Source organism: Syngnathus floridae, chromosome 12, assembly GCF_059516105.1.
Source record: "Syngnathus floridae isolate MCC-2025c chromosome 12, RoL_Sflo_1.0, whole genome shotgun sequence".
Classification (NCBI taxonomy): domain Eukaryota; kingdom Metazoa; phylum Chordata; class Actinopteri; order Syngnathiformes; family Syngnathidae; genus Syngnathus; species Syngnathus floridae.
Window position 1 is genome coordinate 5,787,619 of NC_142424.1, and position 24,143 is coordinate 5,811,761.

Sequence of the window (24,143 nt, forward strand, 5' to 3'; positions counted from 1 at the left end):
TGGAATAAAGTGTGGTGACTTCTAATTTTTTGAAAGTGAAAATACATTTTTTTGTTTTCTGCGTAGTTGTGGTTACGTCTTCTGAGTGTGTGAGACACACGTGGAGTTGTCCTCAATCCACAGGTTAAAGACTACTTTGCAGTAAATACTGATAAGTGCACCCGCCTGCTCGCAGGCATCTAATAACGGAAGCCATTTTTCACCGTAGCTCCTCCTTAACCTAATTAAAGCCTTTTTAATCGGAGCCACACTGCATCGGGACATTTAGCACCATGAGGACTCTCGTGTACAAGGTTCTTGTTTGCTCTCTGATTCTGGCACTCCTGTGCAGCTCGCAGGTAAGTTAACATTGGTTGATGATTGTGTTTTGGATCATGGTCATATTTTGTGGTTTTGGTGCAGGTGGATTCGGCACCTGTGCCTGAAGACTGGATTGGCTTGGTCCATAGGACCAAGAGATCTTTGCTGTGGCGATGGAACTCTATGAAAGCGGTGGGCGCTAGCTGCAGGGATCATGTGGAGTGTGCAACTAAAAACTGCAGGTATTGGACATCAGGCAAACTGGTACCAAAATAATAATGAAAAAAAAAGACTGGGCAAATGATTGTATTATGATTGTTTTTACATTGTATGTGTGACGCTATGACAAATTATGTCTTTACAGGAGAAACATTTGCGCTTTCTGGTAATTCCCCTGAAGAACACAAACAATTCCATCAGGGCCGCTGTTGGCACAACAAGCTGCTTGTTCATGGATCAAATCAACTAAAAACAACATGACTACATTGCATAATTGGAATGTTGAAATGAAGACTCGGCTACCAGCTCTTTGTTTATGATGAAATTACTTCAAGTAAGTCTCTGCATAGCTACAAAACAAAGCTGTAAAAAACTCTAAATGTGTCTGTGTACTCTTTAAATCTGTTTATTGGTCAAATATACACACCAATGCAACATTTAAGACTTGTCCTTTTATTTATATATGTACATAATGTAACATTAATGTCAATAGATTACAATTTGATCACGTTTTGTAAAGATTTTAACATAATTCCAAAATAAACATTGTAGTCCAAATGCCTATTTTTGTGATTAGACAAGAAACAGACCAGTTCTAAATGTACTTAATGTTTTATTTTGTCAATTGCAGTAAATTTAGGAGTGGGGGGCAGGCTCACTATCCATAATATTCACACTTGCATGATCTAATGTGATTTCATAAAAGTATTTTAATTAATGGTTGACAACACTAAATTGATTAAATTGATGGTAATGTACACGTACATTATGTAAGTGTAACATAATGTGGTTATGATTACATAACAAGGACAAAAACGCCCCATGCTATTACACTGTGCATGTGTATCTAATATGGTGTTCAAAAGTCTCCCCCCCCTCCAAAAAAAATCTAGTTTCTTGCCACTAGGGAGCAGTCTTTGCCTGTTTTTGTTTTTTTATTTTTTGTTTAGGAACTCCAAAATGCGGGTTGATATGAAAGTTATACATACAAAAAATACTTTTAATAATTTTGAGAACGTAAAAATAATTTGTGAGCCTAACCTTGAGTAACTTTGTTGTATTTTTTACTGTGTGGTATTCATTTTTTTGTAGTTTTTTTTTAATTAGAAATATTAATGTGTATGCTATGTATTTTGTAGTAGTAATTAAATTAAGTATAAATTGTAGTAATTGGTAATACTAGATACATTCCTATTTAGTATTTATTTAATATACTGTAGTCCCATTTTCATGTTGTCCCCCCACTGTGTCTTGGATACTGCATTCCCTCTTTCCTCATTGGTTGACAGGCTCGTGACGTCACAGTTGCTCCAGCTGGCTGGTCGTGCTGCCGGAGCTTCGGCATGGGGGTCCGTCCGGACCTTGGCGATGCAAGCTCGGTACCATTTTACATTCGATTATTAAACCTACAGACAAACCTCCCATCATAACTCACGCAATTTTAATTTGCATGCAAAGTAATGTAGGACAGAAGCTGCATTTTTTTATTTTAATGCTAAGACATGAAAGTGACCCTAATAGAAGAGGATGGAGGTGACTCATGACTGACGGCTCTTTGTAAGTAAACAATATCTCAATGCTTGTTTGTTCTCAAGTCAGTTGTCGAATGTTGTGTATGTGCATGGCACCACCACAGGCATACATTTCTCCAAAACTGATCAGACACTGTTGAACAAAAATATTTAGACAGTGATTAATCAATCAAGGGTCACTTAATTTGTCCTGGGTGAGTTTGGTGTGGAAGAACCTATCTTGCATGCATGATGATCTAGAATGGAAAATTTTAAGGTGCATCATTAGAATACCCACGGATTAATATAAACGAGTCTTCACGAGAAGATGTGGAATTGCTTCCAGTTAGTGTAATAGCCTCAATACTTTGGTTTATAAATCTTCAAAATGATCACTTTACAGGAAGAAGTCACACATATTTGCTCCATTTATTATCTATTTATTTATTTGCAAATTAGTGTACCAAAATCCATATTTCTTCTGTGATCCGATGTGTCGTATTTCCTCCTCACGCTTCTCAAAAAACAAACAACAGATTATTTTTGTTGTTGTGAATTTTGCCACCAAAGCAGCAGATTAACCCAGTTTCCCAATACGGATTTATAGTTGATGCAGAGCAGCGGTTCAAATTAGAGTGTCATTTAAACTGTGTTGTATGGGTGACACACACTGGGAAAAAAAAAATGTATCTGGATACAGATGGTTTGTAGAAACATTTGATACAACCCAAGTAATATGTGCTACTGAAAAAATATTAAAACAAAAAATATATTGAAAATAAAATACAATTAAATTACACGGATTACATTTTTCCTAATGTGTTGATATTTTTATAATATTCAATTGAATAAAAATGATTTCTTAATATAAAAACACCTCTGATTATGAAGCATTTTTCCCCATATAGCTTTACCGTGTGAAATCTTCTTGTGGGGCAAACATTGATTTGTGTCAGTTTTCAAAGCACAACATAACATGTTGTTTTATCGCGTGTTTGAACGTGTGCGTGAACACGCTTTTCCTCATAGCAATGCCGGCAGTGCTTGTCTGCAGTGCTGCTGACCTACTTACACGGGCTGAGAAAAGTGGAAGACAGAACCACTAGGATTGGATCAAGCTTAAAACAAAATATTTTTTTCATTCAAGGTAGTGAGCACAACAAAGCATAGCATTTAGCATGGTAATAATTCCTCATCCCTTCCTACTTTATTGGGCTGCTGTGATTGTTTCTCCGAAGAGGAAACTCCCTGCACTGCTTCTCATGTTGCACACTCAAAATGCTTTTTGCAGCAGAGTGCATCTCATTGTTTCTCTGAATCATCACAAGTCAAGTGCGTAGCGAGGAAAAGGCCGAAGGAAAATGCCGCAAGCAACTTTTCACTTTCACTATTAATTGTAAAAAAAAAAAAAGAATAGAATTTATTTGTCATACATGATCAATAAGTCTGTTCTCTACTTGCAGGATTTTATTTCCACAACATGAGGAGATTGGATATGACAGATCAAAGTTCACCAGTATGATTGGTGCATCCAGTGTCTCGGGGGACACGCTGGTTGCGTGCCATTTCCCGCTGCTTCCACTTCCCGCCTGGCAACTTCCCGTCCAGGCCCTTTGCGGCTCAGCCAGGAGGCCCGGTTTCTCGGGTCTGCCCCGGGCGGCGTCCCTCCCAGAGCAAGACAAGATCAACCAGGAGCATCCCATCGCTATTCATCAGAAGCAGTTTTCCAATAGTTTTGGTAGCCTCAACGAGGATCGAGGCGAGGAGGAGGAAGAGGATGCCACCAGCGATTGCATCTCCGCCTCATCGCCAGAAGAAACTAAAAAGGAACGAGCAAGAGGAAGTCTGCACTCGCATAACTCGTTCCTTCCCAATCCGGACCTGGATGAGGACGACGAGGACAGCGATGGAGACAACCTTCACAAATACCTTGAGGATTCATCTTTTGTGTTGCACGGGACTACCAACTGGCACAACAGCACTGATGATGATGAAGATGATGCGACCCACAGGAACATGGACTGGGGCCATGACGGCATACTTCAAGCTCACAACAAACACGAGTCTCCCTCAGAGATGTTCCGCAATAGTTATGCCAGTGACTCGTCTTGCGGGAGCTCCGATGGGGTCCTGGTGAACTTCGGCACCATGTACAACCACAGCAACAACCCCGCCGTGCCTCACGACCTCAGCGGCCCGGCGGTTCGCCCATCTCCATCCCCCGAGGGTTCCATATTCCTCAACCTCCGACCTCTTCCGAACGAACGCGATGCCAGTCCCCTAGAAGAGGAGCTTTTTACATCTCGCTGGTCAACTCAAGATCTCGACTCAAACCGTCCCCCATACGAGCATCGATCTTCTCTCGAGGTGTCCGACTTGGCTACCCAAGCCGCACTGGTCACCGGGACGAATCAGACATACTACAAACTCGTGACTTGTGATCTTTCACCCAACGCAACTTGGTCCAACATTGCCGGCTGTCTTGATGATGAGAGCGTCAGCAGCCCCGAGATCCACTTTGTCGGGCCGAAGACAAGTGGACAAGAACATACGGCAATTGACGTAAGGGTTCTTCATTATCTCTATCGAGTGTAAAATCGTAGATAAGCTTTCCATCCAGATCCATGACCTTGACGTCAGAACCTCTCTATTCCTTCTCAGGATCAACAGAGAGAAGATTCTTTGGATCCGGATTTTCAGCTTGCCAGCACTTCCAACGAGAAATCCTCCTCAGGGGTGAAGAAGCACTTCCAGAACCGATGCCACTTGCCATGTTTTCTTTGTTTCAACCATAGCTGTTCGTGCCAGGTCACAAATCAGACAAGCACCCAGGAACATTTGTCATCAAACCAGGAACAATGTAAGAATAGTTTTGAATTTTTTGGAGTATATGAAAAAAAAAATGCTAACAAGAATTTGTGTTTTTGTTGCTTTTATTCAGGTACAAGTTTGATGTGCTCCATCAAACCACAGAGGCCAACATCTCTACCAATCCAGCCCATGGTGCTTGGTCCCAGTGACAATGGTTCCACCAAGGCCCAGCAACTGGGTTGTCTAGTTGAACAATATATAAAACAAAAAACCAACAAGAAGTCCCAGCTGGGCTTCAAGCCGAATCCAAAGCTGTCATCAGCAAATTCATCTATCTTCATGGAGGCGTGTTCCAGCTCTGACACCTGTTCCACTTGTACTCCAAGCCCAGGTGGCATCAACCGCAGAAATATATACTTTCCGGGCCAGCGTAGTCCTAGAACCTCCAAAACAATCACTCAGACTGACTCAAAGCTCAATCAGAACAGAACCAGCCCACAAACTGGTCCAGAATTGTTATCAGCTCACTGTCAGCCCAAGTTTATGCGAATTCCAACCTACCAGGATCTCATAAGCCTCACAACCCCCAAGGAGAATCACCAAAGTCCCGCTCAGTCCCACGACCAGGACTTCTTTGAGTCCATCTTCTCTGATTCCATCGCCCAAACCAACAACCCTTATCAAGCAACGCCTCTCCCACAGAGCCCTCAAGCTCAAGGCTTTAGTTTCACAGCTACCTTCTCCTCCATGGGCCCTCTTTCATCTTTGGGTTCCCTGCTCTCATTCGCTGATCCTGCTCGGCAACATCGGCAAACCCAACGTGATGAACCTCTGCTCCTGAGCGACAGGGCCCCGACGGATCTCTCGCCTGACACTTCTTATGAGTCTCTGTCCATCAGTCATCTCCAGAGAAGAGGTGAGACCATATCGAAATGTGACATGGATTGAAATGGAGTCAAAATTAGCTGGAATTTTTTATTTTGCTCATCTGTTCGACGAGAAGCTCGAGTGAAGAGGAGCAGGGCAAAAGCACTTTGCTTCAGTGGCTCCCTCAATGCCCTTAAGGGGCTTCCTCTCACACATGACCTATTTTTAACTCTCCCTGCCCGTGATTGGCTGAGCCATCTGCTCGCCGGCCTATGTGGGAGCGCAGGAATGATGCAGCGCAAACGGCACTAATGATTTATGACCTGCATCATCGTTTTTCTTTTAGAGCCACTTCCAATCCTTAATGATTGAAATCAGAGGCTAGCGAATCGGCGGAGGTTTGCGGTGTCTGCGATGCGCCCGGCGTCGGTACGACGTGGCCCCCTGGAGGCGGCGTCGGCATGCATAAAGAATTCACCGTGACATTTGCGGGGATGAGCCAGTGTGCTGTAGAGGAGAAGAGCAATTCTCACTTTTATATGATGACCCAGTTAGTGGGGAGGAAACTAATATCTGCGCTTTACTCGAGTATTTCTACACGAGTATATGTGATTTTAGGTCAAAGGTCAAAGATTCAGCATATTGATCTTTGTGTGCAGGTTTGCTAAGGTCTGTAAGCAGGGCTGTGGACCTCATCATAGCTCATTTTGGCAACAGCAGAGATCCAGAAGAAAAGGTAGATCTGAGGTTTGCATTCAAACACACGAATGAAATAAGTTTTTGGAGGTTTCCCGATTGCTGATTAATCGATTGTGTGGACTCGATTGCTGATTAATCACATCTTAAAGCAGATGAGGTCAAATGGAGTGCGATACCTGGTTGGATATAGTTTCAAATAGTTTGCTGTTCAACTCATTCACTACCATTGACGGATATAGACGTCAAAGATTCATTTTAACTTTGAATTGAGGAAAGTTGGAAAGTTGAGCTGCTCCAGTCATTCCTTTTTCCGCAACATGAGGTGCGGAAACACGAGTTCAGAACAATTATTTCTGGTTCATTTTGTTTGCATCACAGATGCGTTTAGGTAACAGCTATCTCAGTGCCATGATGGCCAGTCTGGTTCTGGATCACCTGTGTCCAGCCATCCAGAATATTCTAGAAGATGGCCTCAGAGATCACAAATTAGACCTTATCATTGGTCAGCGTCGTAACTCTTCCTGGACCGTAGTGGAAGTCTCTACCAAAGCTGGTATGTATGACTTAGAATGAGATTTTTTCTTTTTTTTTTTAATCTTACTATTTTTTTTAATTCACCTTGGTACAATAGGTCCACCCACCAAGGTTCTCCACAGCCTGGTCTGCAAAATCATCAAGTGTCCGCAGCTTAACAGCCACAGTATGAGGCTGAAGGCCTTCATCATGGGTTTGCTGAAGTTAGTTTGTATATCTTCTTTTTTTTTTTATTTATTCTAATGCTTGAGATGCACACTAACAAAGGCCCTTTAACATTTTTCAGCTTGAGAGCTTTGGAATTCTGGCTCAGTCACCTCTACAGTCAAAGAAGTGAGTCTACATTCAATGTTCGACATTATATTTGTTTAAGATGTTAAATAAAATGTAAATACCAAAGCCTAACATATCATTTTGATGAGCCACGTTCTCCCCGTCTGCACAGATGTGGTGACTTCCCACTACCACGGTTGGGGCTTCCTGTCCATGTCACTAGGTCGATGTCGGCCTTTATTTCAGGAGCTTCTGCTTCTCCTGCAGCCTCTTTCCGTCTTGCCCTTCGACCTCGACTTACTGCTGGAGCCCAGGTTGTTACAAAACGGACAAGCATGCGTTTCCCTTACTCCGCTCTTCGCAGGATTTTCAGGCCACCAGACTGAAGATAATTCTCAGAATGCATCTTTTAAAATGAAGACAAGTGAAGTGATGCAGATTAACAGGAGACAGGTGGTTTTAGCTTCTGATCCAGAATGGAGGAACTCTGGAGAAGGTGTGGTGGAAGATTCCCTTGATGGTGGACCCTTAGTTAGTATGGATGGTGGGAAAATGAAAGACAGTGAAACCACTGATGGTGCTCAGGTTGAGAGACCTGGCCCGGGTGGCCTGCGCTGGGCCAAACTTTTTGGGGCTTCCAATGCTTCCAGAAGGCTGCAGACAACTTCTCAAAGTCAAATCAAGGGGTAAGACCTTGCATGGAGATTCAGTGGTCGCTTCAAATTAAAAACGGTTTTTAATCCTGACATAATGACAAAGGAATAAAAAGATGGCTGCTGAGTGGTATTGCCATCTAGTGGTATTCTTTAGAACTGCTGTCCAAATTGTGTCATTTTTTTTTTCACACATAAAGCTCCTACTGTTTTTCCTTTTTTAAATTACGTTCCTTCCTGATCTATTTTTCTCCCTTTTGTCATTTTTCCAGGTCCCATCGTCCATCGCAGTGGCTCCATCTGGACAGATCACACCTTGGACTCTTGACTCAATCCATCAGGTCATTGAAGCCTTGAGGCAGTCAGTCTGAAAGACGATTTCCATAAAAGGAAACCAAAAACTGGTGTGCAGTCTACAGTTAAGAACACAACACTCTGCCGCACTAATCACAGAGAACACGAATAACAAGATTAACAGCTTTGGCAGCCTCGCTCAGCAAACATTGGCTGCACTTAAATCCAAGCTAAGCCCCAGTCATTAAAAAGTTCATTCAGTTTTTATGTCATATCTTTTCAAAGGTTGAAAGTAGACTGATAAACCTCATAACATAAATTCAAGTATTTTCAGGATTTTCTCTATGATGTGACTTTAGGACATATTACTCACCAGTCAAGGTTAGTCACAATCATGAATCAGTGGAAGTGATGACACTAATGTCAACCAAGACGCCTTCACTATGATTCAGTGTTGCTTTTTTCTGTCAACCATTTCCTTGTTTAGACAGCTCAGTCATCTAATCTCTTATTTATGTCAGGTTCTTTTTGAATGAGGCAAAATCAATATAAACAACGTGAAAAAGAAGAGATGCTAAAAATGAATGAATTATTAATGCGGACCTATTTTTTTTTAATACTTTAATAATATTTTTTTGTCACAACACTTGAATAATTTATTTGATATGCTTCAGTTGCTTTGAATGGATGTGCTAATCAAAATTAGTTACAGTTGGCCAGTTTTGGAATACATTCAATGGAAGCGCTGATGCTAATGCTAACAAATTTACTTTCGCTACATTTCAGTCAGACATTTATGTAACAACTTGATTCCTCGTCGTAGCAGGGTAATCGTCTAATGAAACTATTGTTTATATTGGTGTTAAGTGTTGCCATAATATTCCTCGTAACTCGCTTTTACACATATTTGTTACTGTTTAAGAGAAACCTGTGCATGTTTTTCTTCCATATTTGCATGATATTGCAAACTTAAATTTAGTACGACAGTAAAAGAAGATGGCCGAATCTGGTACTGTATTTATGTTTTTGTAGATAAATTCTAAAGGCGGGTGGAAACGGTCTGATGATTTACATGTGTGAAATCCTAAGTAGTAAGCCATATTGTAAACTGTCTTGTTTTGATAGACTGCTATTCAAAGAAGTTATGTAAATATACAAATGGAGACTTGCGCAATAGCCTGCAATAATCTATGGAATGGAGATATGATGACGTCCTTTAATGTCCAAAGACAATCAAATCAATAAAACAGTAGCATATATAGATTTCTCATCTTATTCAAATCTTTTTTCTTCACAATATTTTGGGGGATGGGGTTTCTTGCTGGCACGTTTCTCCAAAGCTTTCTTGGAAAGCTGGCCAAAGGTGTGCCCGTACATGAATTTGTACCCTGTGGGATGGTTGATACGGGTTAATAGACTTTGGACACGGCGAAAGATAATCCGTGATACAAACCTGGTATGTGACCCGTGAATGATGATGCCACCCCCCTGTGGCATGATGGATAGATTGCATAAATGGATGGCAGCGGGAATTCGCCGCCACTCTGCTCCCTTCCGAACTGGACAAGGGCCTCGTTAGTGGTCGTGGGGTAACCTTTCCCGATGAGGAAGCGGGATTTCGGCACATGTCCGGTGAAGCCTTCAAAAATATGCCAACCAAAATTTGTGTGTGGGGGGGAATCATTTTCAAGAATGACCATTTTGAGAAATGTCGTACCTGACATGTAGTACTTGTAGGGGTGTCCATCGTCCAACAAATATGGTTTAGGGATGGGGGTGAAGCTCTTTAAGGGTTTGTAGGACACCAATTGGTCTGAAATGGCGGTTAGGGGCACCGTGGGCCTCCGGACCTAAAAATGAACAACATGCCTTATCAAAATATGGCTTTTTTTTTAGAAAATATTGGGATTTTTTCCTGAGAAAATGTTGCTATTTATGTGGCCTTCACTTTCAGCAAGGTGGATGGCATTACACTGACCTGAAACTAAGCACCTCCATTTATAATTCAGCATGAGGGGGGGAACTGATTCAAGCATGTCTAATACATGGCTAAATACAGACTCACCGGACACTTCATTAGGTACACGTGAAGGCACACGCTAATCAAACACAAAAGGAAATCTGCCTTTAACCTGAATGGTTATTTTTCTTTTTAAATCCAAAAATTTCAATTGATATTTTTTTTTCAGTGTGTTAATTGAATGTTCACTATTGTTCCTGCTTTCCACAGTAACGTGAAACTGTTCTGCTTCGTAAAACTGTCAAAATACTCGTCTCGAATCTCATTAGGTGTAACTGTGTATTTTGTCATGTAGTCAGTCAAAGAACAGAGAGAAAGTAAAGTTTTAACCTCCAACTGCGGGTGCGAGGAGTTGACAGCGAGTGATGAATCTGCCGACGCCCGTTGAATATTTGCATATGTCTCCCGGTAAAAGTCAGAAAATGCTCTCTGGCATGTTTCCGCGAAGCTGGAGGCAATGTAGTGCTGCCTTTTGGGAACAAAACCTAGAGGCAAGAAACAGGTGAGTGTAAGGTTAAAAAAAAAATTCCATTCATATGTCATTGTGTCGAATAAATCACTCCAATTTAGGAAGCTCAGTTGACAAGTTGACAAATTTCCACTTTTCACGTTGTACAATCAATCTACTTGGAAATGATTGTAAAGCATCGCATGTCTTTTTAACAGAAAAGCTGTCGGAGCAGCAAAACAAACTGTGCTCCGCCTCAATGGGATCACATTCACAAAGGCTGCACGTCAGGTTTGAGGTGACCTTTGACCTCCAAGTCCCTACAGTTAAAAAGGTAAGTTATAGTCATATTTTTACTTTTCTAATTTCAACAGAAAATAGATGAAATGAGGGCAAAGCAATGTATATTAATTTTTAATATAAATGTAGAATGTCATGAGTTTTGTATCTACCAGTGTAACCGGGCATGATTCGCCCAGCGTGTCTCTCAGGGATGCTTCTTATGTTCCCGTCGGAACCCGAGTGCAGGACCGGGCTCCGCAGTTCAGCCACCAGCTGACCGTATGGCTTGCCCATTTTAAACTTTAGCTGTGGACGATAACCTGAGTAGCTAAAAACACACAGCACCACTTACAAAAAAAATAATCATTTTTTCTATAATTGTAATTCTTGTGATGTACTCACCCTGGTATATAATGTGGATCTTGCTCCAAAAGACCCGTGCTCAATTCTGTCTCCATATTGGTGCTCTTCACCACTGGGTCACCTGCACTGTTGACTGGTTGCTCAGGTATTGCCTTGCTTGGTTGCTAATAGCCACAAAGCAGCAACCGAGTTACAAGTCAGAAACTCTCCCGTTCAAATAGAGACGTTTAAAACTATTATATTTTATATTTGTTATTTTGTTTTGTCGGTTGCAAGGTACACAATATGCTTTTATTATTAAGGCTTAACGCGAGATAGTATTAATTAATGCAGAACAGTGACCTCTAGTGGTAGAAATGGCAAATGTTGGTGGGCACGGAGTATTACGCAGGCTTGGAAACTTATGGAAACTCATAAATAAATAAATAAATAAATAAATAAATAAATAAATAAATAGGGTGGCTGGATAAATTAATAATCGATAAAAATAATTACATAAAAATATTAAATATACATACATCAATAAATAACATCTAAATACATACATAAATAGATAAAGTCGTTCATAATGTCAGTTTCTCAACATATACAAGGAGGTGAGGGCCACTATGAAACCATAATCTTCCGTTAAATCTTTTGTTTACATTAATAGGTGAATGGAGATAAAAATGTTCAGTAAAACAATCACTCACATTGTGAAAATCTACAGGCCTGTGTGTGCGTGCGAGCACGCGTGCGTGTGTTTGATGTCGAGAGCCAAGATCATATCAGCACATAGGAATGTCCATTCTACACATTCCACCCGTCGCAGACATTGTCACTGTTGTGAAATACAGTTTCAATCCGACAGCAATAATTAGAATGCAAATGAGTCACTGTGACAACCTAAGATAAATACTTTTGCAAAATTCCACACATTTTCTCCCCGGGCTAAGGAAAAAAGAACTATGCCGCCACAGAATATGTTTTAGGCAGCATGCAAATTAAATCTGAGTCTGTTAATTCCTCAAAGAAAATGTTCTTTCCAGGGGAAAAAAAAAATACACTGTAACAGTAATCACACACTGTCAGTCATTTAAATTCTTTCCGTGTAGGATTTCCGAATGACTGAGGAGCTTTGATTTTATTTTTAAGTTACATTTTGATACAGTTACATTTTGATTATACATTTTGATAACCATGCTTGTAATAACTTTGGAGATTAGCTCCAGCGGTCATTATTTTCCTGTGAGAGGAGAGTGAGAGCAGGTGAGGTAGGACGGGCGAAGGTGTGGTGACGAAGGTGCAGGGGCGGATCTAGGCAGCATGTTTTGAATTCTACTTAAGCAAGTCACCTCAAGACAACTTTCTTAAACCTTCTTGCAGTTGGATTGCGGCGCACCAAAGCAACGGGAGGATGAATCTCTACCGAAGTTTTGGGAACCTATTGGAGGCCTGGGTTGCTGAGCAAGAACCAGACACGGAGCTGCTGGAAGATATTTCGAATGATTCCCTCACATGTTCTTCACCTTCTTCTTCGGGCATGGAGAGGAATGTACGAGCGGAATCGGTGGATTCTGGAGTTGAGACAGCCAGCACTGACACTTTTTGTCTCACCTCGTCATTGTCCACAGAAATGGCAGAGATGGACTCTTTTGCATCAGGGAATGACAACTTCGGGCCGTTTTTATCACTCGGATCTGTTTCGTTGCCTCCTTGTCCGCCACCGGCTTCTATCTCCCAGCCGCCACGTCTCAGCAGAATTCAGGGATCTGTCATCTTTAATACAAAATTGAAACAAGCCCTCCAAAGATCCGAGTCTCGGCGGTTATCTGAGGCACACACAGATGATCGACATTTTCATGCAGTCTCTCGATACAGAAATCCCTTGCTGAGGTCCGAGAGTTTTGGCACATGGGAGACCCCCAGACCATCAGTTTCACTCAGGGAGATATTAGACATGAAAAAAGAAACTCTGACTTCCAGAAGCAGGATGGAGCCATTGCAGGTAAGATCGGAGGGGAGCTTGGCTTTGCGTCAAGGTTGGGGGTTAAAGTTCAGAACTGGATTCAAGGCTTTGGAGGAGTTTCTGCACATTTTTTGGATAGAGGCTGTTAAAGCCAGCAGCAGTTCGAAGATGACATAAATCCGCCAGAAACATGCTGAGTCTTGTTCCCCCCTCGTAAAGGTAAAAGTGAAGGGATGCTGCAAGGGATCACAAACTAGTCTGCCTACATGACTTCACGCCTGCAGACTCCGTAGTCCCTCCTGAATCTTGATATTTTATTTACTAACACATCTATCTATTCGTCCATTTTCTGTCTAGCCAAGCTAGCCAAGGCCGCTGTACAATTTAGAATGACAAATGAATCACTGTCACTCCACTAGCCTACATTTTCTATGGTTTTCCACACTTTTTTGAGATCTAGAAGCTCATAGCTGCAGAGGAGAAACAAAAAATCCACATTTTCCTCTTGCTATAAGTGTAATTTTAATCTCTGTCAGCATTTCTTCACTTTATGGTCCCTCGAGTTCAAAGACGAGCGCCCGTGCTCTTGATTAGCCGCGCAACATAGTTTCCAGTCGTTTACTAACTCTAATTATGTTTAATTAGGTCTCATTTGTTTGCCAAGCTAAAACACCAAAGAAACTACATGGAAATGTTGGGGGAAAAAAAAGTGGTGCTCTCAATCAGGTTAAACAGGTTGAAAAGAGTCGAGCACACTCCTTGTCAGGAGGTCAGAGAAACACTTAAAACCAAAATGTAATTTAGTTTTTGGAAAGAGCAATTAACTCCAACCAAGGTTTCATTAGTAATTATGCCTGCATCCAAGGACATTTTAATTTTTTACACACACAATCATAGAAAAAATACAAATTGAAAGCAGGGCACACATGACAATTTCCCAGACAGATGGACGAGTTCACAAGCTAAATTTATACTGTTAAACGATACCCAACAATGAGCTTGTGTTTTCCTTTCTAACCTTCCTGCCTTGTGTTGTGCTTCAGGATCGTCCTGTGGCGTTTGTGGCTCTGAGTCCCGGACTCAGGTACTTGGAGGCGGTGTGCAAAAAGTGGGAGGACATCGCCAAACAGCAGCTTGTCAAAGATGGCTACCATGTGGACATGGCTCAGGTAAGCAATACGCAAACTGCTTGATTTTATTTTATTTCGATGTTGTACTGTTTACTTACGACTTCCTTTGCTTGTCAGGATTTTGGCAGCTATCATTCATTAGACCAGCCTTTAAATTTCCATGGTGCCAGGCCTGAGCAGCCTTCCAACAAGGACCAAGAGCTCAAAGACTTTCTTGATGGACATTTTCGGGAGAGGTCATCCTCAGACACAACCATATCGTCAAGTCACACACGTGAGTTTTTAGATTTGAGTGAAATATTGTGGGACAGCAGAACGTTGTCGTGTTTCATGTGAGTGACTATTTTTCCCCCCGAAACAGGAAAGTTAAACCTGGGCTCCAGAGGGCAGCAAGTGAGCACATTGAATCTGCTGGACAAGGAAGCTCAGGTAAAAATCTAGTGAATTACAATCAACCCAATAAATACTATTATAATAAAACGAGTAAACAAAATAAGTTGTTATAGCCAGTACTTTATATTTTCATTTTGGATTTAAAAAAAACCCATTGCCTTTCATGGCTTATTATTATTATTATTATTATTATCATTATTATTATTGTTAATCGTTATCTTATTATGATTAGTTATTTTTATTTTCATTATTATTATAGTCATAGTAGTAATATAGTAGAGTAGTAGTATAATGTTGATAATTATATTATTAATAAAAATAATAAGAATTTATTTAATTGCTTCTGGTAATATTCCTGATAATATTAATAATAACAAAATTGTAATTGTTGATAAATACGTGAAAAGGTAATATTATACTCACATAAGCTTTATCATTAATATTTTGTACTTTTTTTTACTTTTTTCTTCATGTCTTTCTTGTCTCTTTCTGTAAAAAGGGTGACCTAACATATAGAGCCAACAAGCACTGGAAATTCAAGTTCCTGTCACTGACGAGAGGCAGCTCCAGTCAGCAAAATAGGTGAGCCCAAATATTTTTTTTAAACAGCTTGCCCGTGCCATATGGTGCATGATGATGCATGGCTGCTCCAACATGCCATGCAACCAAACCCTTCTGACTGCTTCCCCCGAATGCTCATCTCAGCTCTGCTCAATTGTTGTTTTTATTCCAGCCAACTGATGCAATCTTCTCAAAGCAATGCTGGCCGACGACAACTAGGCAACCTGCTCAGAAAGAGACGGCAAACTCTTCCCATTTCTTCCGCACATTAACATGAGACAGGAAATGTAATTATTATTTTACCTGTAGACTTCTGAAGATAATGTAAGTTATTATAAATATACAAATTTGTGAATATTTTGCATCTTTGTACTTTTCGCTCCCGAAATTGATTTACTGTGTAAATACTTGTAGAACATGCAATATTTACAAATTATACTGTATATACAGTTTTTTTTTTTGTCTATACAATATTTAAAACTCTCAGTACTGCTGTATATCTTCTCTACATAATATTAACGTTGAGACTGGTGCCACTGATTGTCTCAAAACCTTTGTTTATATGGTCAATGGGCTTTTCCCTTAAATATGATAATACTAATAATTGTAAACCAATATGTGCTGGTGAAATCTTTCTTATTGAGAAGAGCTTGTTTTTAAAGGTTTATTTTTTGTAAATGATGATTAATTATTATTTAAAGCGGAAGTCAAGTCAAAAATGTTCTTTATAATGTTCTATGACACTCGCTAGTGTAAACAAAGTTCTGGTTAATATTTCGTCTGTGGATAATGAATTAAGTCCACTGATTTCTATCCATCTCAGGGGGCGGCCATTTTGTAACTTGCTGTCGACTGAAAATGATCACTTCGTTATTTAATTAATCAGAATATGTGGGGCCCATGGTGGTTTTTGGGACATTTAAATGGACATTAATACTCACCAGCCATGTTAATTTGAATTATGTTTCTGAACACGTTATAGGCCGTTATATGCAAATAGTACTGTATTGTATCAAAAGCGAATATTGGGGAATTTCAATAAGGCACCTAGGACAACTACGGGGGGGTCCTCATTACCCGGAAGTATTTGACAGTGAGCGGGAATTTCGCCGGGTCTTGACTGTAACTGCCGCTGTTGTGTGCGTTTCAGGTGAGTAACGCTGTTGAAAAGATGATGATCAGAACTTGCAATACTGCTAGTAGTTTGTGCTAATTATTGTTTGAGAATATGTTACATACGGTTACGGTTGTACAATGTATAATTTTGCGTATAAAATGGACGGAGTGTGATGCCTATAACGGGTCCTCAGTACCCGGAAGTTGACAGCGAGCGGGAGTTTCGCCGGGTCTTGTCGCTGTTGTGTGTGTTTCAGTAAATTTATTATTTTAACAACAAAGAACACATTATTGAAAAGATAAATATATATTTTTTGTTTACTCGACTTCCTCTTGCTCCATGTGTTCGCTTTACAATTAAGAGCTTAAAAAAGAAACAACGCTTTGCCCATTTAGAAATGCATGAAAAGGTGTGTTTAAATACATTGAAGTGTGAGGAGATATCAATAGGACACAACAGTTTTGTCATGAATTTAATCTTTATTCACCTTGAAGGGATGGGGAAGGGGTGGGGTTGACCTCCCCTGGCATTCCCATGAAAAGAGATGACAAACACATCCAACCAAACACGAGAAGGGGAGCAGGATTCCAGTCCATACGTAAAATACATATATTAACTATTTCTCCGACCGTCCGCATCCGTTAGTCCCACACAGTATCCGTCTGTGCTATTAAATATATAGAGAGAAGTCATCTGTGGAGGGATTATTGACAGAATGTGTGTTTGTGTGTGTGTGAGGGGAAAAGGGGAGAGCTTATAGTCGACAAAGGTGTGGCTGAGCAGCGTTACCACGATGCCCGCTTTTTCTCTACATGATGCCGCAGGAGGAGAGCGGGTTGGCGATGTGGCAGGTGCAAGCCGACTGGCAGTACTGGCGCACAGTCTGGTAGCAGCTGCGGTCGGCCTCCCCGCCCCACTGCACCGGCCCGTTGGGGTCGGCGGGCAGCCGGCTCAGGATGCTGGTGTTGATGGCGAGGGCCGCCAGGCCGTAGTCGGTGAATAGCACCGTCTCGCGGCGGCAGGTGGGGCAGGAGATGAACTTGTACTTGGGGCACGACTCGTAGAGGATCTGCAGGCATTCCTCGCAAACCGAGTGCAGGCAGGACAAAATGCGAGGGCGCTTGCCGGCAAAGTTGTAGGTGTGGCCGCAGGTGGGGCAGTCCAGGGGTTCGCAGGGCATGGGGGGACCCGAAGAGGTGGAGGACGATGACGAGGACGTGGATGTGGAAGAGGAGCGCAGCACGTACTGGTTGACGATGACGTCCTCCATCTTGTAGTGGAACTGGTGGTAGCAGATTTCGTTGGCACTGGGTTTACGCTGCGCTAAGAAGCTCTGCTCCCTGCGGATGACGGGGGTCTGGGGTGACGGGGCCGGCCTGGGGGTCGCCACCGTCACGTCCAGCGTCAGGTCGCTGCAGGCTTGGTTGACGATGATCTCCCCTTCGCCGCCGCCGTCCCATGCCACTCTGGGGGGCGGGGCGAAGCGAGGTTGAGTGACGGGCACCGTGCACTCTCTGGGGAACTTCTCCGACTGGATGATCTTGACCGTGTCCATCGGGATGGTGACGGGTTGACGCCTGAGGCAAGACATTTGGAATTCGGAAGTGGACGGCTCTAAAGAGGAGTGGACGCCCCTGCCAGGTTCTGGGCAAGAGAACTGGGTAGTGTTGTTATGTTCAAGTCAGCCGTTAGAGGGCACATGTGGGCGAACGACTGCCTCCATGTTGTCTTTAGAGACTCCGCCCCCGACCCTGGTGGAAGCTCCTGTCAGCCTGAGTCCTTATGAGGACTTGCTGGGTTGATAAGTTGAGCCAGAGCACCTTAATTCAAAAGCTTAAGAATGAACAGACCAGCTTCCTAGACCGGTGTTGGCTACTAGCATATTAAAGTTACATTATAGTCACACACTTAGCACCAATAGATAATCTTAAATGCACAGATTTATACACACACACACACACACTACAGGTTGGTGGAGGCCCGCTTTCAGTTCAGTCCGCCTGTGCTCTGTTCAGTTTCAGCTGACCCTTTTCTGCGGTCAAGTAAGGGGAGGTGTCCTTTGAAGCTTGCCGTAGTTGTTGGAAAAATTCCCTTTTGTAAATTCCTATGAGGTGGGAGTCGAAGTTTCGGGTCGAGGGAGTGATAACAGTCTAAAAGCGAGGAGTTCGTCCAGACTGCGATATCACCAGATAGCTTTGGCGCGTCAACCTGTGAAAACAGAACAGAGGGGACAGTTTGCTCAGATGTGTGTTTGCATGGACACATTGCAGACATGCTGTCCTTTGTTTTTGTGATCTGTATCTGTGCCTGTATCTGAGACAAATTTTCGGATAAAACAAAATCATCTATAATGTCACTGTAAAAGGTATTCAAAGTTGCATGGAAGGATTTCGTTTGCACTACTATTTGACTGATCCACCATGCGAGTGTAACAAAATAAGCGTTTTGGCTTAAGTCTAGGCTTTACTTTTAGCGTGACTCAGTGGCTTGCAGCAGAGGAGTTTTTGAGTGACTTAATTAGGGCAACAGATTGGCTTCTTTGCTTTTTCACACAGCACCTGGTTTTCACTCTGGCATAATGCCCAAATTTGGAAGTGGTTACTTAGTGGCTAACCAGGAAGTAGCTCTCGTTCATGTCATTTATCGCCCTGAAATCACTCCGCAAATTCCTCTCCTGATGTCGCAATGCTCCAGAATTGAACATGTTTTCAAATTATATTTATTTCCTCACATCCTCATTTATTGTTTTCAGACAAAAATATCGAGACTGGAATGTTGATTCGATGTGTGTCAGAAAGGTTCCAGGACTGTTCTCACAAAGCGTATTTTCCAATTCAAGTTTTCTCCTTTGAAGTAGGGCGCATATAATATAATGTTTTTTTAACTCGACTTTTCCTTTTAAATAAACACGTCGTCTGCGAGCAGGTGACTAACAGACACGCTTACGTCTGTCTGTCAACACTGTCATTCATCGAGCGCTCAAATGAATGCGAACTGATCTCGGGGATTTACGTCTACGTCTGGGTTCAAGAACAAGTGTGAGCCTGAACTGTTTTTATCTTTAACAAAACACAAAGAACACAAGGAAGCAGGATAACACTTGAGTCCTCTGTTTTGTGCACAGAGATGATTCACTGAGGCGAAATCAACGGTGACCTACATGGTGAGTGAAGAAGAAGGAAAAAGGCGGCAGCCCAGCACAGTCATTTTCTATTTTTGGTTTGTGTATGCATGCACACATCAGCGCTTCCTGCGCCCTTCCCCGCCACACTCTCAACAGACACCCGCCTTCACTCTCACATGATGAAGCGGCCATATTAGACGCGTCTACCTTTAGTGTATCGACCCATCTCGCATGTGTCTGCTCTTTCACACACATGATAAGGTCCAGCATTGACCCACAAGGTCTCCATTTAAATACATCATAGTGATACAACATATTATTGGAAAGTGAAATTTGGACTTGACGTCCCCTTTAATCAATGCGAGAGAGTAAACCTCTCTCGGTAGGTGCTTCTGTTCTGGTTGGCAACAGAGTTTTTATTGCAAAATTAAACATTACAATATATCTGTTAAAACCTGTTACGGGCTGCTAATGCTTTTATTTTGCAGACAATATGGTCGAAAGTATTGGGACAGCTGGGCATTACAGGAAGTCAAAGCAGAAACTGAGGAAGGAGCCGCAATTGCTTCAAATCTACTGGGAAGAGTTTTGGTAAATGTTTTTTGTCCATTCACTTCGCTAACGTTTTACACCACTTAAAAATATTTTGCTTATTTTCAAATAGTAGCACAAGGGGGTCTGTGTTTATCAAATATAAAGTAAAGGTTTCATTGTATGCCGAACTCATTCACTGCCGTTGACCACTATAGACGTCAAAAAAGGAAATAGTATGAGAATATTTTGGTTTGACTGAAGACTACTGAGTCACATCTACTTTAAAAATGGAAAGTTATGAGATCACATTCGGTTTTTTTTTCATGGCTATAAACAGCGCATTGAAGTGCACCTGTCAGGGAGATGGAAATAAAGCACAAGGAGTCTTTAAGAAGACAAAGCGGCTAAAATTACCCTCTCTGATTTGCAGGCGACACTACTCCAGACGCCTTGATAAGAGACCTCCTCAAACTGGCGACAGGCCGTCTTTGGCGCAGAATCCATGCTAATGGACGTGAGCCCTCCACTGTTATGTAAGGAGCTCATCCTAGCCCTGAGCGCCGGTTGAAAAGTGCAAACTGCCGCAAGATTTTCCCCGCAGTTATGCCATCTGCGGCCTCCTCTACCAACCACCACTTGTGCAAGCCCTATTAGGATGCTAATGCAATCAAGGTAGGCATCTGACCTGCTGGTTGTCATCACAAACGTTAGATTGATGGGAACACACAGCATTGTCACCCGCATTTTGAGCCATGCTTTGCATTCCATTGGCTTGACAAACAAACACATGGCAAGATGATATCAGTCACAAACATCATGTCATGCATACCTGCGCTAACGGCTATTTAGTCGGAATGCATGCCGCAAAGTCGACTGTATAGACTCAGAATTTCTTTAACTGATGCATTTTAATTGTGTGTCTATAATCTGGCCCTGTTTTCTTTCTCCTATAATGCTAGATAGAACTACTGCTACCAAATAAATAAATAAATAATTGCAATTAAAAGAAATGAGTAAATAAACCTAAAGGAAATAAATAAATACATAAATAAAACTAGAATAAACAGATAAAAGTTAAATAAACCTAAAGAAAATAAATAAAAACAACAACAATAAAATTATGTTAAAGCATAAGCACGTATAAAGACATTTTATGAGAATAATATAATAATATTCAACATAAAAATGTATATAAAGTCAAGTTTTCAATTGAACATTTCCACAAATGCATTATCAGGGCTTCGCATTCGGTCCATCCGTTTTGGGGTGTGAAAATATATGCAATTCTGCTCAAAAATTATTAATATAAATACAATCTGATGCAGCACTGGTCACAGCAGCATTTTATGATGAAATTCCATTTCTAATTTGGAACACATTACTCACCTAACGTAGTTGCAAAGTCATAACCATAGTAAATCTCTATGAAAAACATTTCCGTGCCATGATGTGTCGCAATTTGAGCAGGCCTTTTTGTGCTGTGTGATGACGGAAAAAGGCTGACAAACATTCCCATCATCCTCACACACCTCCATCAATCGTCATCTTTTCTGCATTGATTCACTTTTGATTGGAGGCCAGTTAGCGGATTCGGAATCATCTGAATGAGTCATCAGTCTGTCTCCATGCCGACCCCGTCCCTCTCCCTCTCTCCCTCACTCGTTCTCTTTCCTCAATGGAGAGCCGTTTGTGCTCCACATCCTTTTCACATCCGTGTCGGCATGGAAACGACCGCATGCCGACGACACGGCGGAGGTGTGCGTTCATATATGTCAGCTATGTCGAGCCGATTGTCCGCATTCAAGCCTCGACTGGTAAAAAAGCAGCACGGCGGCGGGTATTATGTCGTGTTTCGATTATGTAACGTGCGCTGACCTTGAGTGCAAATCCCACGGTTTACGCCATCAAGATCATGCAGTTGCTCACTTGAATGTGGCAAGACCGACGTTGATTTTGTTTTCAATCGCTTCGTTTTCCCGCCGTCGACTTCGGCCATTTTGCAACTCGTTTCCGTTAAGTACTCTTCATTGCGTGTAGCGGCGCTAACAACATGGCAGAGGTGCATGCAGGCAGAAAAATGAAAAAGCAATAAGCATCACCAGCCACTTCATGGATGATTAATGAGCTTCCGCAATACGCCGACAGTAGCTGGATTGATTAAGGCTGATTGATTTTTCCTAAAAGGTCCGCCATGTCGGGAAGCTCTTGATGTGTAAAATATTTAAGATGGAGAAGCTTTTTCGGGAGAGAATCTTCTCGTGTTGAAGAGACTCGGTTATGCAATAGCAACATTTCCCACTGCGGTACCAACGTACGAGTTGGGACGATTGAACACACACACAGACGCACACACTCACACACTCAGCACTTCATGCACACCGTCCAAGAAGTCTGCGAAATGTCATAACTACTCGAGACCTCCAGCTAACACAGCAAGGGTGGGGAACCTGCTGACTGTGGGCTACATAGTGCTTAAGATAGCATGTCATGTGGTTAAACACACACGCACACACACAAACATTCAACTTATGCATTAATACAGTTTCATAAATGGCCCTCAACAGTCATGCATGTGCGATGATGCAACATCCATGTAAGCCCACCTGCGCCGTATTCAGATCAGAGCTGGGGTTGCATCTCCAAGATCTCATAAAACATCATCATCCTCACCTTCAGGTCTTTCACGGAGGAGTACAAGCTTGTAGGTTCTGCTTCCCAGCAGGACGAAGATAGAATGTTAAGATGGAGGAGGCAAGGTGGAGGCACGTCCGCATCCCTCTTTTGTTCTTCACTTCGCCGCTCTGCCTCCTCCGCCGTGTGTCAGAGCGTCTCTTTCGGCTTTCCCCATCCTTCCTCTTCCACCCTGTTGTGGCTTAGTCCTGCTGGGCCCGGGTCTTCAACCTAGCTGGACCGCACCGCTTTCCTCGGCGTCCCGCTTATCAGCCTGGGTTCACAACAACACCTCCTCCTCCTCTTCCTCCTCCTTCGTCGGTTCCAGGCGAGCGCACCTCAGCGCTGCACATGCGCACTCTCCTCGCTTTGCCTTCCTCTCTCTCTCGCTCTCACTCCAGCTCTCTCACCCTCTAGCTCTCCATCACACACTCCCTCCCATCCCCTCACTGCAGCACACACTGCAGTGGCTCTGCAGGCAGCGTCACGCATTTTAGTTGCCAGAGGAAATATTTCAGCCAATCCGAAACATTAACAGCCAAGCCAAAGTGTCACACACCCTCCCTCCTTAACTATCCACACACACACACAGGAAGCTGGCGCAAACACAGATCTAATCTACAGAGTGCCGAGAAGGAAATGAAGCATAAATTCCACTAACAAATCATGTCTGCTAAAAAAAAAAAAATGCTGACTGCAAGATACAAGCTCAATCAAATGCATTTTTTCCATTGCTGAAATTCTCTGTAAAAAGCGATTTTTAAAAAAATGATTATTAACACAGTTCGACATAGTTCATAATACTTTTTTAATGAGTCCTGTTATAATATTGACATGTGTCAGGATGTCAAAAACTATGTACAGTAATTTATACAGTCGACTCGCAAGTTATAAACTTAATTTTTTCACATATCAAGGTAATTTCTCTCATTGATATGAATGGTATTGCAGTTAATCCGTTCTAAAAAACTAACCCTTTTTCTTTTTTAACCAATTTGTGGTTTTAATAAATATAATGCAATATAGAAATAAGTAAGAAAACACTAAATAATAATAATAATAAAAAAGCTTACTCGACCAGCTTACAAGCAATATTCTTTCACACTATTTTCCCCATATCCTGTTTCCTATAAATAAATTCAGCAGTTAAAGGCAGCATCTTTGCTTCATATTGCATAATACAAATAATTGAAGCTTTCATCCTAAAAAAAAAAAAAAAAAAAATCCTCGGATCCATGGAGCAAGAAAATCCCAAATCATTTCATTACATAAGTCACAAATAGCTGTAGGATTGTGTCTATTGTAAACCCGGTGGCCTCCTTTTGTCCAGCCCTGCAGCTTCCTGCCGAGCTAATTAGCTGTCACTAATGCAAAAATGAGCTCAGCACACCA

At 42.0% G+C, this 24,143-nt stretch overlaps 6 protein-coding genes across 13 annotated transcripts in view; 4 read left to right on the forward strand and 2 right to left on the reverse strand.

The window, feature by feature from the left end:
• The first annotated feature begins 24 nt into the window (after positions 1 to 24).
• LOC148389775 (liver-expressed antimicrobial peptide 2) lies at positions 25 to 1,077 on the forward strand. 2 transcript variants are annotated; one of them, XM_088392481.1, is made up of 4 exons: positions 25 to 123; positions 209 to 338; positions 403 to 542; positions 665 to 1,077. In XM_088392481.1, the coding sequence occupies exons 2-4, from the start codon at positions 273 to 275 to the stop codon at positions 687 to 689; spliced, it is 231 nt and encodes a 76-aa protein (XP_088248607.1). In that variant the 5' UTR covers positions 25 to 123; positions 209 to 272; the 3' UTR covers positions 690 to 1,077. The 2 variants fall into 2 exon arrangements, with proteins under 2 accessions (XP_088248607.1, XP_088248605.1); XM_088392479.1 differs by having other exon boundaries at positions 25 to 338.
• A 740-nt stretch (positions 1,078 to 1,817) lies between these two features.
• On the forward strand, positions 1,818 to 9,420 carry LOC148389776 (uncharacterized). Its single transcript, XM_088392582.1, has 10 exons — positions 1,818 to 2,076; positions 3,494 to 4,592; positions 4,692 to 4,890; positions 4,972 to 5,757; positions 6,368 to 6,444; positions 6,786 to 6,960; positions 7,039 to 7,144; positions 7,228 to 7,274; positions 7,387 to 7,900; positions 8,140 to 9,420. Exons 1-10 carry the CDS (start codon positions 2,060 to 2,062, stop codon positions 8,222 to 8,224), a joined length of 3,105 nt encoding a protein of 1,034 aa, XP_088248708.1. The 5' UTR covers positions 1,818 to 2,059; the 3' UTR covers positions 8,225 to 9,420.
• cimip2b (ciliary microtubule inner protein 2B) lies at positions 9,123 to 11,430 on the reverse strand. Its single transcript, XM_088392583.1, has 6 exons — positions 11,314 to 11,430; positions 11,082 to 11,239; positions 10,512 to 10,666; positions 9,879 to 10,011; positions 9,615 to 9,800; positions 9,123 to 9,549 (listed from the first exon to the last, which is right to left on the reverse strand). The coding sequence occupies exons 1-6, from the start codon at positions 11,367 to 11,369 to the stop codon at positions 9,434 to 9,436; spliced, it is 804 nt and encodes a 267-aa protein (XP_088248709.1). The 5' UTR covers positions 11,370 to 11,430; the 3' UTR covers positions 9,123 to 9,433.
• A 1,169-nt stretch (positions 11,431 to 12,599) lies between these two features.
• On the forward strand, positions 12,600 to 16,123 carry LOC148389778 (uncharacterized). Its single transcript, XM_088392894.1, has 6 exons — positions 12,600 to 13,261; positions 14,266 to 14,391; positions 14,470 to 14,626; positions 14,714 to 14,781; positions 15,245 to 15,327; positions 15,479 to 16,123. The coding sequence occupies exons 1-6, from the start codon at positions 12,671 to 12,673 to the stop codon at positions 15,576 to 15,578; spliced, it is 1,125 nt and encodes a 374-aa protein (XP_088249020.1). The 5' UTR covers positions 12,600 to 12,670; the 3' UTR covers positions 15,579 to 16,123.
• A 178-nt stretch (positions 16,124 to 16,301) lies between these two features.
• The window catches only part of sppl3 (signal peptide peptidase 3), a 50,795-nt gene continuing 42,953 nt past the window's right edge, over positions 16,302 to 24,143 (forward strand). Inside the window, exons 1-4 of one of the 3 annotated variants that reach the window (XM_088392889.1) lie at positions 16,302 to 16,456; positions 19,548 to 19,586; positions 20,036 to 20,138; positions 20,512 to 20,753. The gene's annotated coding sequence lies outside the window, so the exon portion shown is untranslated. Of the gene's footprint in view, positions 16,457 to 19,530; positions 19,587 to 20,015; positions 20,139 to 20,511; positions 20,754 to 24,143 lie in introns of those variants that run through there. The other 2 variants (XM_088392892.1, XM_088392891.1) reach the window with 2 other exon arrangements.
• Positions 16,883 to 23,215, reverse strand: rnf208 (ring finger protein 208). Of its 5 annotated transcripts, none has more exons than XM_088392896.1 (2): positions 22,752 to 23,215; positions 16,883 to 18,631 (listed from the first exon to the last, which is right to left on the reverse strand). In XM_088392896.1, exon 2 carries the CDS (start codon positions 18,012 to 18,014, stop codon positions 17,232 to 17,234), a length of 783 nt encoding a protein of 260 aa, XP_088249022.1. In that variant the 5' UTR covers positions 18,015 to 18,631; positions 22,752 to 23,215; the 3' UTR covers positions 16,883 to 17,231. The 5 variants fall into 5 exon arrangements, with proteins under 5 accessions (XP_088249022.1, XP_088249024.1, XP_088249027.1 ...); XM_088392898.1 differs by lacking the exon at positions 22,752 to 23,215 and adding an exon at positions 22,685 to 22,707; XM_088392901.1 differs by lacking the exon at positions 22,752 to 23,215 and adding an exon at positions 21,957 to 21,980.

What these genes read in the sequence shown, in the direction of transcription:
- cimip2b (XM_088392583.1), bottom strand. Translation starts at nt 11,369, where the DNA reads ATGGAGACAGAATTGAGCACGGGTCTTTTGGAGCAAGATCCACATTAT. An exon ending in AATCATGCCCGGTTACACTG is followed by an intron (nt 10,667 to 11,081) that starts GTAGATACAAAA and finishes TCTTGCCTCTAG; the next exon opens with GTTTTGTTCCCAAAAGGCAG. An exon ending in CCTCGCACCCGCAGTTGGAG is followed by an intron (nt 10,012 to 10,511) that starts GTTAAAACTTTA and finishes GTTCATTTTTAG; the next exon opens with GTCCGGAGGCCCACGGTGCC.
- rnf208 (XM_088392896.1), bottom strand. Translation starts at nt 18,014, where the DNA reads ATGTCTTGCCTCAGGCGTCAACCCGTCACCATCCCGATGGACACGGTC.
- LOC148389776 (XM_088392582.1), top strand. An exon ending in GGAAGTCTCTACCAAAGCTG is followed by an intron (nt 6,961 to 7,038) that starts GTATGTATGACT and finishes TTGGTACAATAG; the next exon opens with GTCCACCCACCAAGGTTCTC. An exon ending in TCACCTCTACAGTCAAAGAA is followed by an intron (nt 7,275 to 7,386) that starts GTGAGTCTACAT and finishes CCGTCTGCACAG; the next exon opens with ATGTGGTGACTTCCCACTAC.
- LOC148389775 (XM_088392479.1), top strand. Translation starts at nt 273, where the DNA reads ATGAGGACTCTCGTGTACAAGGTTCTTGTTTGCTCTCTGATTCTGGCA. An exon ending in CACTCCTGTGCAGCTCGCAG is followed by an intron (nt 339 to 402) that starts GTAAGTTAACAT and finishes GTTTTGGTGCAG; the next exon opens with GTGGATTCGGCACCTGTGCC. An exon ending in TGTGCAACTAAAAACTGCAG is followed by an intron (nt 543 to 664) that starts GTATTGGACATC and finishes ATGTCTTTACAG; the next exon opens with GAGAAACATTTGCGCTTTCT.
- LOC148389778 (XM_088392894.1), top strand. Translation starts at nt 12,671, where the DNA reads ATGAATCTCTACCGAAGTTTTGGGAACCTATTGGAGGCCTGGGTTGCT. An exon ending in GCAGGATGGAGCCATTGCAG is followed by an intron (nt 13,262 to 14,265) that starts GTAAGATCGGAG and finishes GTTGTGCTTCAG; the next exon opens with GATCGTCCTGTGGCGTTTGT. An exon ending in AGCTCCAGTCAGCAAAATAG is followed by an intron (nt 15,328 to 15,478) that starts GTGAGCCCAAAT and finishes TTTTTATTCCAG; the next exon opens with CCAACTGATGCAATCTTCTC.